The sequence below is a fragment of the Sceloporus undulatus genome, chromosome 6 (assembly GCF_019175285.1).
Source record: "Sceloporus undulatus isolate JIND9_A2432 ecotype Alabama chromosome 6, SceUnd_v1.1, whole genome shotgun sequence".
In the NCBI taxonomy this organism is placed as follows: domain Eukaryota; kingdom Metazoa; phylum Chordata; class Lepidosauria; order Squamata; family Phrynosomatidae; genus Sceloporus; species Sceloporus undulatus.
In genome coordinates, this window is record NC_056527.1 from 896,466 (window position 1) to 907,056 (window position 10,591).

General features: G+C 46.1%; 2 protein-coding genes across 5 annotated transcripts in view; one reads left to right on the plus strand and one right to left on the minus strand.

Moving 5' to 3' along the window:
* Positions 1-561: 561 nt before the first annotated feature.
* LOC121933151 (GTPase IMAP family member 9-like) lies at positions 562-8,447 on the minus strand. Of its 3 annotated transcripts, none has more exons than XM_042472499.1 (4): positions 8,407-8,447; positions 5,816-5,891; positions 5,158-5,284; positions 562-1,386 (listed from the first exon to the last, which is right to left on the minus strand). In XM_042472499.1, the coding sequence occupies exons 1-4, from the start codon at positions 8,424-8,426 to the stop codon at positions 770-772; spliced, it is 840 nt and encodes a 279-aa protein (XP_042328433.1). In that variant the 5' UTR covers positions 8,427-8,447; the 3' UTR covers positions 562-769. The 3 variants fall into 3 exon arrangements, 2 of the variants coding, with proteins under 2 accessions (XP_042328433.1, XP_042328434.1); XR_006104464.1 differs by lacking the exons at positions 5,816-5,891; positions 8,407-8,447 and adding exons at positions 2,998-3,034; positions 3,386-3,458 and having other exon boundaries at positions 1,248-1,386; positions 5,158-5,214; XM_042472500.1 differs by lacking the exons at positions 5,816-5,891; positions 8,407-8,447 and adding an exon at positions 3,386-3,458 and having other exon boundaries at positions 5,158-5,556.
* A 918-nt stretch (positions 8,448-9,365) lies between these two features.
* The window catches only part of LOC121933141 (GTPase IMAP family member 8-like), a 12,306-nt gene continuing 11,080 nt past the window's right edge, over positions 9,366-10,591 (plus strand). For both annotated transcript variants that reach the window (XM_042472483.1, XM_042472484.1), the window contains exon 1: positions 9,366-9,422. In XM_042472483.1, coding sequence (XP_042328417.1) covers positions 9,380-9,422 — 43 coding nt within the window. In that variant the 5' untranslated portion in view covers positions 9,366-9,379. The remainder of the gene's footprint in view (positions 9,423-10,591) is intronic.

Consider the following 10,591-nt stretch of genomic DNA (forward strand, 5'->3'; position numbering starts at 1 on the left):
CAGAGTGCCCTCCCTCCATAACTGTCATCTTTCGGCCGTTGAGGGAGAGAGCAGGCCGGCCCAGCGTCATCAGGGGCTGGCCTGAAGATGCAGTGTATCTTAATTGTAGATTTTTTTTGTAGATTTTATTGATATTTGCTGTGAACCGCCCTGATCTATGGAAGGGCAGTATAAAAATAATAAATTTATTATTATTTATTATTTTATGTCAAAGTGCCACAGCTGACGTGGTTCAGCCTGGTAGCCTTTAAGGCGGGGAAGGTGCCTGGGACCACCTACAAGGGATTTCTAGTGCTCCCAGTCCTCCTCCTTTCAAGTGTTGGTGAGTCAACATTTCTTTTGTAGTGTGTGTTTTGCGCATAGGGGCATAGAGCGCAGTGTACGCAATAGTAATCAAGTGGGTTCAAAACATGGGCTTTAGGGCCCATTACTGTAAGGGTAAAAACTACACAGAACTGCCTTTTGGACCAAAGAGGCTTTTGTTTTAGTTCATGGGCAGCAAACACCAACAAAGCTGCTACCGGATGCAAACACAGACTGCACACACTTTGGCAATGGTTAATTCACGTTTTTATTGAAACAAGCAACTAATGGAGATTGAGTACTTTGAGAAGCAGCTTCAGAAAAAGGTGGGGATTGTCTAAATGCCAGTCTGTCTCTCTCTTCTACTCTGGGAAGGAAGGTGGCATCCTGCTGTCTCTGCTGGAAAGCAAGAACAGAAGGGCTGCAGCTTGGGGCATATTTGCTATGATTTTAGACAGACATGAGCTTATAAGATCTTACAATGGTCTAACCACGATTTAAACATTTCCGTAGAGCACAAGTGTCCAGCCTTGGTGTCAATCATTGCAATGAGCTCAGCTACTTGATCCTCCCTTTCTTTTTCACCGGCACTATTGTTGAAAGCAAGGCACCTGTTTCCACAGTAGTCAATCAAATCTTGCAGTTCCTGGTCTCCTGTGGCTAAGAAATCTTTCAGAGGTCTGCCTTTTAAGTCATCTTTCCTAGTGAACAGGAGGATCATGAATTCCCTTGCTTTGTCGTTCAGCAACTTCTTTACCTCTCTAACAACATCCTTTTCTTCTTTAGTCAGACGGTCCAGCTTCACAACCAGAATAATAGCATGAAACCCTGGACTGAGGACTTTGGTGGAGCTCTTGATGTTGTTGGAAATCTCCCTGTTATTGCGATTCGGGTCAAAATATCCAGGTGTGTCCACAACTACCACGTTCCTTCCTTTGACAAGTGCTTCCTCCTTTTCGCATTTCAGTGTCACACGTCCTGCCGAGAGGCAGGACACAAACTTCTCTTCCCCCAAAATGGTGTTCCCAGTTGCACTTTTCCCTGATCCGGTCTTTCCAAGGAGAATCATCCTCAGCTCAGAAGCTGTTGGAATAAGAAGGCAATGTTACAGCAGACCGACTCGGATGCTAGAAATACTTATGCACCAATGGAAATGATATTGGAAATTCAGCAGTGGGCTTGAGATGCCTTGAGAGCGGCAACAAGAGAGTTAGGGTTAGGGTGGTGCGCGTATGCACATGCAGATGGAGGGCCACTTGCAGATGCAGAGACAGGCGCATGGGGGCAAGAAGAGACGTGCTCATGTACAGAGGAAAATATACTCGCACATGGGGCAGAGGTGCACATGCACGTGCGGGGAAGACATATGCATGCCCAGGAGGCATGGTGTGTGTGTGGGAGGGGCTGACCAGGTGTCACCCCTGTTCTGGGATGTCACCCAGTGCATTCTGCACCCCTCCAGTGACACTACTCTAAAGCCATAGATTTTCTTGTTAGCTACTAGTGTCTTTACTCCTGAACCAGAATTGCTGGTTGCTGCAGGCACACATTGCAGCGGAGTCACTGGGTGGACTTGGGTTCCTGGCAAGGTTTGGGCTGACTGTGAGGGAAGGAATAGATACAAAGGGAGGAGTGAGTGTCTGGGAAGTCAGTTAAGCTGAGTTAAGTTAGGTTCAGCCAAGCTGAGGTCTGCTCAAGAGAGTTCAGTGCAGAGCAGCTGAGCAGGAGTTTAAGAGAGTTGAAAGGAGTTGAAGGGAAGTGAATTGAGAGAAGGATATTGAATGGGAGGGAAAGTGTATTGGAGATTGTAAAGAGGAAACTGTGAAATGCCTGCAACTGCAATGTTTATGTAACCGTACCACCTTGGGTCATTTCTGCCTAAATTACATTCTTGCTAAATGTTATTCAGTAAAGACAATGTTTATTGTTTATAAGAGAAGCCCCTGCCTGAATGAATTCTAAACCATACACGGACATAAAGACATGCTACCAAAAGATATTAGACTTATAAGAGGAAGACACTTGGGATCCCAGCCCTTGTACATTTAGGGAAAGTGTATAAAGGGTGAAAGCAGGGCAGTGTCAAGAGGTAAAAGGTATCCTCAAAGCATATAAGAAAGATCCCGTCACATACATTCTCCTTTGAATTATTGGTTTACAAGCCTGCTGTTTGAGAGAGAGAAGGATCCTGACTCTGGAGACTGAGATAATGGAAATACGCACACTTGGATGCCTTGGTTCTCTTGTGAGTTAGGGACCAGTTGTTATTAATGCCCAAAGCAGTTCCAGCAGGACCTGGAAGGTGCCTGTGCTTTGCCCCTTCTCAACAGTTGGAGGACCGGCCTCACCAACCCAGGGCATTGCTTAGTGCTTGAGGGTCAGTTAGCTGCCATCTTCTCTGTCTGGGGAATTTGATTGTGAGTTCCTGCATGGCAGAAAGGGGTCAGACTGGATGGCCCTTGGGATGTCTTCCAACTCTTCTATGATTCTATGAATGGGGGGAGGCCCAGGGCAATGCCCATGCCATTCTGATGGTAGCTTCACCTTTGCCGCCAACCTCTTTGCGTAGCACTATGCACCTCTTCTCTGGAGGGTCTGCTTGGGCAGTAGCCCAAGGTTTCTAGCCTCGACCCCTTTCCTAACTATTTTAACAGCTACATTTCCAGAGACAGAGCTCTTCATGCTAGCACTTACATAGAACATCTCTGTTCTTCTCCTTCAGGGATTTTTCCTGGAAAGAAAAAAGGATGGAAAAGTGATGGAGGTGATGGCAGGATTGTGAGCGGAGGACGTTGTCATCAGAAAATGCCATAAAATGAGCAGCACAAAAACCGCACTTGGAATCCCCACACTGTCAATGAGTCAGTGCAGGCCCAGTATTTTAGAAGTGTAATGGACAAAAATTACAAAATGGCAGTCAACTGAAACTGATTTCAGGCAATATGGAAAACCTGTTGATCTGGACCGAGATAATATCAAGTGCCTTGGGTAAAACTTTACATAATCCCAGGCCAAGGCTGCTTGCTTCCGCTTGCTATAGTCAGAACTGAGCTGAGGGAGATTTAGCTGGTAGGATCTTTACCTTGCGTTGCTCCAGCCATAATGCCGCACCAAGAATGAGTCACAGAATTCAGAATTCAGGGTAATCCAAACTCCTGGGGAAAGGGGGAAATAATAGACATTATTGCGCAAATGCAAAATGCAAGCACTGATCTCTGCCTTGTGGCTGTGTGCCTTCAGGTCCCTTCTGTCCACCTTGGTTCTTCCTCCATGTTCCTGGAGAGTGAAGTCCAACAGCTTTTCACCCCAAACCCCATGTTCTTCATAATATTGTGCACATATCTGTATATTTTAAGCCTGAGTTGCTGCCAGGCTGTGCTTTCCTCCCAAGGATTATAACCTGAAGGGCAGGGTATGCTACTCTTTCAATTAGCTGATAGTTACTGGCCTTGTGTAAGTCCTGGGAGGATTTTGTGATAAAATACTGAATGGCACATCAGCATTGCAGAAAGATATCTGCAACCCAGCTATCAATGCTGGATATATAATCAATTCTTAGCTGGATCTTGTAGCCCAAAGTCTAGTATGGGGGAATTTTTCTTAGCTCAAATTGAGAGGGGGTCGCCACAAGGACCCTGGGAGAACGTCTCTCGCCTGTCTACCGAGAGGCTGGTGGATCCAAGAAATGATGCAGAGGCAGAAGTCTCCAATTAAAGTATGATTTTTATTTGAAAGGGAAAATCACCCAGCAATTCACTATCACACACTCATTCATTCACGGCTTCAGGAAATCGGGGGTTAGCTTGGAATAGGTTTTGAGGCAGATACTTACTGTAGATGGGGCTTGCTTCTGGAGCAATTGGGTGAAATGATGTCAGACACAGCCGTTGCAAGAGCGTTGGCTGAACGGAAGCACCAGAGCTTGGCTAGAGATCACAGCGACAAAGGGTCTCCATGAACTCCAAACCAGCCCACTGAGGGGAGATTTCCAGGGGTTTTGAGGGCTAAAACTCGCCACAGGGCAAAGGTGTTGGATTGTAATCTGGTCTGTCCATAATCAAGGGAAATGGGGAAGGAGTTCAGCCCTTAGCCGGATCATCGGGGGAGACCTCTAGGCAATCATCCCCCATTCTTCTGCTTATTGGAGGTCAGGATGATCCCATATGCAGCCCCCAAACTGCCTTCCTGCCTTTGGATGGGATCCTCTTGGTGGCTTTGGTGTGACCTGCCGGTCATCACCCAGGTGGCCCTGTGGTCATTTACAGGGTTCATCGTGTGGAATGCCTCATACACACCCAAATTCAGACAAATGCATTTTGGCTAACAGTGTATACCCCTCTGAAAATAAAAAGCAATACTATTCACTACAAAATTTTTAAAAACAAAATCAAATTACAAAGACCAAAAAAAGCAAGTTTTTTTAAATGTAAAAAGGTTATAAATTCCACTGGGTTAATAGGGGCCCTAATCACGTATGTTGCTGCGTTGCGTCTGGGGCGCAGGCTGGGACTTCCAGTGCATGGGAAAAGGTGCCTTTTGGGCCGTCAGTCCCAGAAGGGGAGTGAAATCGATGGGGTCGCCAAACATCGACAGCAGGTGACTTGGAAGCAGATACACACAGCAAGAGACAGAGGAGGACCAGCTGGCCGATGGGGTCCTGGAGGGGCTTTGGAAGGGTTTTGCCATGAGAAGCCCACCTGAGAGCAGGAGTTTAACTTGCAAATCTGACTGCTGAGAAGGTGTAGAAAGAAGGACCCTTTCTTAAACCCGTGCATCGGTGATTTACTAGCCCCCGCTAGTAAATTCCTTCGTCAATGGTTTAAGAAAGGGAAGGACAAATACAAATCTCCTTACCTTTATGGCACAACTGCTGTCTTCTCTTCTCAAGGAATAAGGCAAGATGTGCAGCTTGGCACTGCTGTTGTTTCCTCTCTTGCCTCTTTCTTGACTGTGAGCCACAGAATGGAAACGGATGCACTCTCTTAAATAAATCGGAATTTATATTTCAAGGATAGTCACATGATTTCTGCTAAACAATGCCTGGGTTTCTGTTTCTTTTTCCACTCATTTATACAAGTTGCACAGTAGAACACCTTCCAAAGGGTGAGCTCCAAAGACCAGGAGAGACGGAGGAGGAAGAGGAGGAGGTGCCATCCTTCCTGAAGCTGAGAAAGCAGCAGACGCCCAAAAACAGAGCGCAAAGAGGTAGGGTGCCTCTGGGCTCAGCCTTGGCCAAAGGAGCCGGAGGGCAAGAGCCAGCTCCCCAAAAGTGGCCCTCGGGAAGAAAGCCGCTTTATAACAGGGGGGAGGATCCCTGCCCTAACTGACTGACTGACTGACTGGCCACGTGCCCCTTGGGGCTCCTCTTCTCTGAAGGGCAGAAACCAGAGCCTGGAAGGGGGTCTCTTTTATGGGCCAGACCACTGGCACAAGGCAAAGAAGGCAGCCTTGGGTTATACCCCAGCCCCAACTTTTATTCATTTACAGACAGAGGCAAGGCGAACTTACTCACAGTGTACAGATTGGAAGGGGAGGACCACGGATGGCGTATCTGGTTGTCAAATCCCTTCTGGCAGAAGAACCGTATACTGTATATGTCAAAATATAGCAATTTATAAGCACAAGGTAACACCACTAAGGTATAATGCATTATATAATGTACTGCATATGCTCATGTATAAGTCTAGAAATTTTAGGTCAAAAATTGCCCCCCCCCCAAACCTGAGTCGGCTTATTCACAGATCACAGGTAAGTCCACTGCACGGCTTACCAAAAAAAAAGGAATGAGCCTCTGATGAAAGGCAAGACTTACTCTGTCTTGGAAGCACTGTTCCCCCTGATTCCCTCATCATCCAGACTTAGTGTGAGCACAAACAGTGATGGATGGCTGAATTTGGTAAAGTTGTTTGGCATCGTTTCCCTTTTGCTTCATGTTCTATTCTTTGCATCCGTTTTGGCATGCCCCTGAAGTTTTACCCTCAACTTTTCCACGGGGTCATATCAAAAGCCATCATTTTGGCTCAACTTATACATGAGGTGTCGGCTTATACTCAAGTACATATGGTATTAATCATGTTATATTATACCTTAGGGTGAGTTATGTTTGATATTATAATATATATATATAGATATATATAGATATATAGATATCTGCATCATTATACCTGAGTGGTATAATAAAGTGCTAGTTTTTGGTATGCACTATACTCTTGAAGTCCTGCAATGTATTATGGAAAGTAATTTGGAAATGTAACCTGTTTTAGCTTTTACTGAGGAAAGTCATTACTGAAGTTCATTCCATTGAATATTTACTGAGGAAGTTCATTTTTAGATATATTATATTTAGTACCCTTGTAATAACTTTCCCCAAGTTTCTTAGGTACAGTGGTTCTTTTCCGAAACACTCCTGTTGTTTGTTCGGCCCTTTTTTTGTGGTGAGTTTTACAAAGCACTACTCAACCCAGTCTCTGCTCAGCAGACTAATCCCGGGTTATGAATGTTCAAGTCCTTCGTGATTGTTTGTTTTTAATGCATATTGCTTTTAAACTGTGTGAGGTGTTTTAATGTGTTCGTGTTTTCCTGCCTGGAGCCAAAGGGAGAGTGGGCAAGAAAGTTTTTAGTACTATTTATTTATTATTATTATATTATTACTATTTATATTATTATCTAACCTCTACACCAGGTCATCTGTCCAATTGGATCCCACGTCTAGCGTGTCACACAAAATCTGGCAAGTGGGTTCCCTTGGGCAAATAGGCAGTGGAAACCTACTCAGGATGGGCTGCAATTGAGATCGGACTGCCCATCCATTTGAGGGTCTCTCTTTCTCCCTCTTTCCATCCCATCTTGCAAATCTTGCAGCAGTACGCTGATGACACGCCGATATATGTCTCCATTTCTCAGTCTTCAGCTGTGACTTCAGATGGCGTCTCGCCTCTCAATGACTGTCTAAGGCAGTAATGGATTTGGAATGAGGGAAACAAGTGAAGCGGAAGCCGACAAACGGAGGTACTTATGGTCACAACCTCAGTCCTAGAAAGGGGCCCACACTCTCCTCAAAGGACGGTGTGTTCAGTCGGGGGGTGCTCTAGATTCGGCCGCTTCAACATGGCAATCAGTGAATGTACAGTCAGCAGTGCCCTGTGATCACTCGGGCTGATACGCCAGCTGCGCCCGTTCCTGAAGTCAGGGACCTGGAAACGAGTACATGTGCTGGTAACCTCACGCCTTGATTTCCTTTCGGCAGTGGCACGCTACTGAGGGCACCCTCGTGCCTTGTCTGGAAACTAACTTCAGTTAGTTCAAAAAAACAGGGCAGCCAGACCGTACTCTGGTACGTCCAGAAGAGATCAGGTAACCACCGGATACCTAAGATCCCTTCCATGGCGGCCCATACATTTTCTGGGCCAGAACAAGGTGGTGGTGATGCGCCTTGAAAGCCCTCAAGGGCTTGGGGGACCCAACCTGTCTTTTGGGACGGCCTCCCTTCCTTCCATAGAGCCTCCTCGCATCACTGATCCTGGGGGAGGAATGTGCTACAGCCCTATAAAAAAGGCTGCCTCGCGGCCTCCCAGAGGACCTTCTCGGCTGTTTGTTCCAGATGGTGGAATGCTGCCGGACAGATCCGCTATTATACCCCAAACCGCTCTAAACAGCGTAAAAGAGCTAGAAGACCAGAGTCTCTTCCGCAGGGCCTTTCCCTGAATAGTTCTCCTCCTCCGGCCATCGAAGGAAATCTCATACTGACCTCCGACTTCACCACAGTTATTGCATTGTTTTTTAAGTATATTTCATGTTTTGTAATATCGACACTGTTTTATTGTATTGTAAAGGGGGTGGGCTGAGGGTTTGACGTTAGATTTTAACTTTGAAGCCGCCCCGATTGCTTTTGTAGAGAGGCGGGATATAAATAAATTTTATTATTATTATTATTATTATTATCATCAAACAAGTTTTAAGGACCTGGAGATCTTGCAATGGCAAGGATTACTGTTTATTTCCCCTGTGCCACTGTGAAATTCCTTGAATGAGCCAAAGGAACCCCACCATAGAAAAACCTCATCTGCAGACAGCTGCAGAGAAGGAATGGAAATAATAACAAACCTTAATTTGTGAGGGACCATCCCACTTCATCCTCTGCCACATCCCACTTCTTCAGATGCTTCTAGAATGTCCATTTGGGATTACATTAGCCTGCATTTGATTCCCATTCCCTCCAAATCTCCCAGTTTCCCACTTTCCCCCTTTTGTCCTCAACTTACTTCAATTGCTGTAAACTGAGTTCAATGTGCAAAAGTCCTTTTTATACCATTAACTCAGGAGGGAAAGAGGAGAGGAGGGACTGCAGTCCTACCCTTCCCAGCCAGCTCTGGCAAAAGTAAATGGCTGCAGTCTCTCCTAGCTTGTGTGTTCTTCCAGACTGACATTTTGGGAACATCTTAAACTTTAGTTTAAAACTCAGAACCCTCCCCTGCCCAAATCCAAGCATCTTCCCCACCGGTGCCTGCTTCTTTCCTTCCATCCGGCTTGTGCCCTGCTCCACCTTCCTCTGTCGCCTTCCCAAAGTTTGTTCATGCACAAAATTCAAATTTACTTGTTCCTTAATTGGTCATGATCGCAACCATTAAATTAATATTGGTGCTGCGATTAATTAATTTTTCTTCCCAGCTCTATGGGAAGGAAACCCCTGTGGTTGACTCTCGGTGCAACGCTAGGTAGGGACAGAGCCGGCCTGACCTCCTTCGGGAGAGAGCCCCTCCATCTTTTCTGCTGCCACAGAGAAGACCCTGGGCCCCCCAACATTGCTTCCTTTGGAGTTGGGGGCACAGGGGGCTTCTGAGGAAGGCGGTGCATTATGGGCGATTGGCCTCTAGGACCAGATGCGGCTTTCCAGATATCTGGACATGCCAGAAGGCATTTAGGGCTGTGTCCAAACCAGAACCCATGGGATAAACCAGGAATAAGTTTGTGGTTACAGTTGTTCCAGAATTTTGTATATTGTTTTACTGTGTTTCATTATAAGTGGTCTGGTTTTTAAACTTACTATGCTCTCTTTTTATTTTAGATATTCTGAACCATGTTGAAACCATTGTTCTCATCCTTTTGGAGCGGAAGTAACGGTAAGATGTCCACAAGAAGCATTTGGCGATTGTGTGTGTGTGTGTGTGTATGCTGCAGGGACTGAAGTGTTATGCAAAACCTAGGGATACAGGCTCATGGGAGTGTGCCAGGGGCTGAGCATGTGCTTTGGGGAGTTTCCTGCCTTTTTGCCTTGGCTTGCGGCAATTGCACTGTCTGGCCATTGTTAGGAAGGATCGAATTAGGGGAATTTTAATTAGCTCAAATATAACGAGAGGCATGTCCTAACAACGCATGCACGGGATCTTGTCCCTATATGTATACCAGAGGTCGCCTAGTCCGCCCCCAAGGGAAAGAGACTCTAATATCAATGAGGTGCAATTAAACTATGAACATTTATTATAGCCACACAACAAAATGGATCACAAATGCACACAGACATTCAATGCTATAGCAAGGGAGGGGTGAGTTCAGGAAGTAAAGGAAGGAAGAGAGAGGCACCGTTGGGATATTTAACTTTGGTGTCTTCTCCAAGAAGTCGGATGTCATATAGGATGGATGATGGGACACAGCCGTGGGAACGGGAAAGGAAAGAGTGGCTGCGGTGGCTTTGGAGCTGAGTTCCGGTGGGCAAAGCTAACTAGAGACCCAAAAGATAGTGAGCTTGGCTTCGCTCAGTGATTCCAGCAGAGCAAGATGCTCTAGGAACTCAGGCTCGGAACTGGAAGCTCGACAAGCCCAAGGAAGGGCTGGAAACGAGGTCCTTATATACCCCTAAACATAACCTCAGGCTATGGCAGCCTGGTGAACAAAAGGCTTGATGACTTATCTTTGTCTAAGCTGAAACTTACACAATGGATACACAAAGCATAGGTCTGGCACTTTTTCAGGGGGAGCAAATACCTTGATGGTCGAGCCGTTAATCTAATCACTGGCTCATTAAGAAGGAAATGGGAAAACACAGAGTTTAGGGGAAAATGAAGCTCCCAGTTTTTCCCATTAAGAAGGAAGCCACATCTATTGTCTTCCTCTTGCTGGCCCTTGCGAATCTGGTTTTGCAACTCCCAAACTGCTGCTGAAAGGTTTAGATCTACCTTTGTTCCTGGGACCATGCCTAGCAAGGCGGCTGGCTCCGTGGTCTGATGGCTTTGGGGATAATGGCGGCTAGCGATGGGGTCAGTCAGGGGTCATGGCTCCAGACCGCATGGCA

Excerpts from the sequence above, each read along its gene's own strand:
- LOC121933151 (XM_042472499.1), bottom strand. The coding sequence starts at position 8,426 with ATGGTCCCTCACAAATTAAG. Across the intron at positions 5,892-8,406 it reads ATGGTCCCTCACAAATTAAG|TATACGGTTCTTCTGCCAGA; the intron begins GTTTGTTATTAT and ends TGACATATACAG. Across the intron at positions 5,285-5,815 it reads CCCCTTCCAATCTGTACACT|AGAGTGCATCCGTTTCCATT; the intron begins GTGAGTAAGTTC and ends GATTTATTTAAG.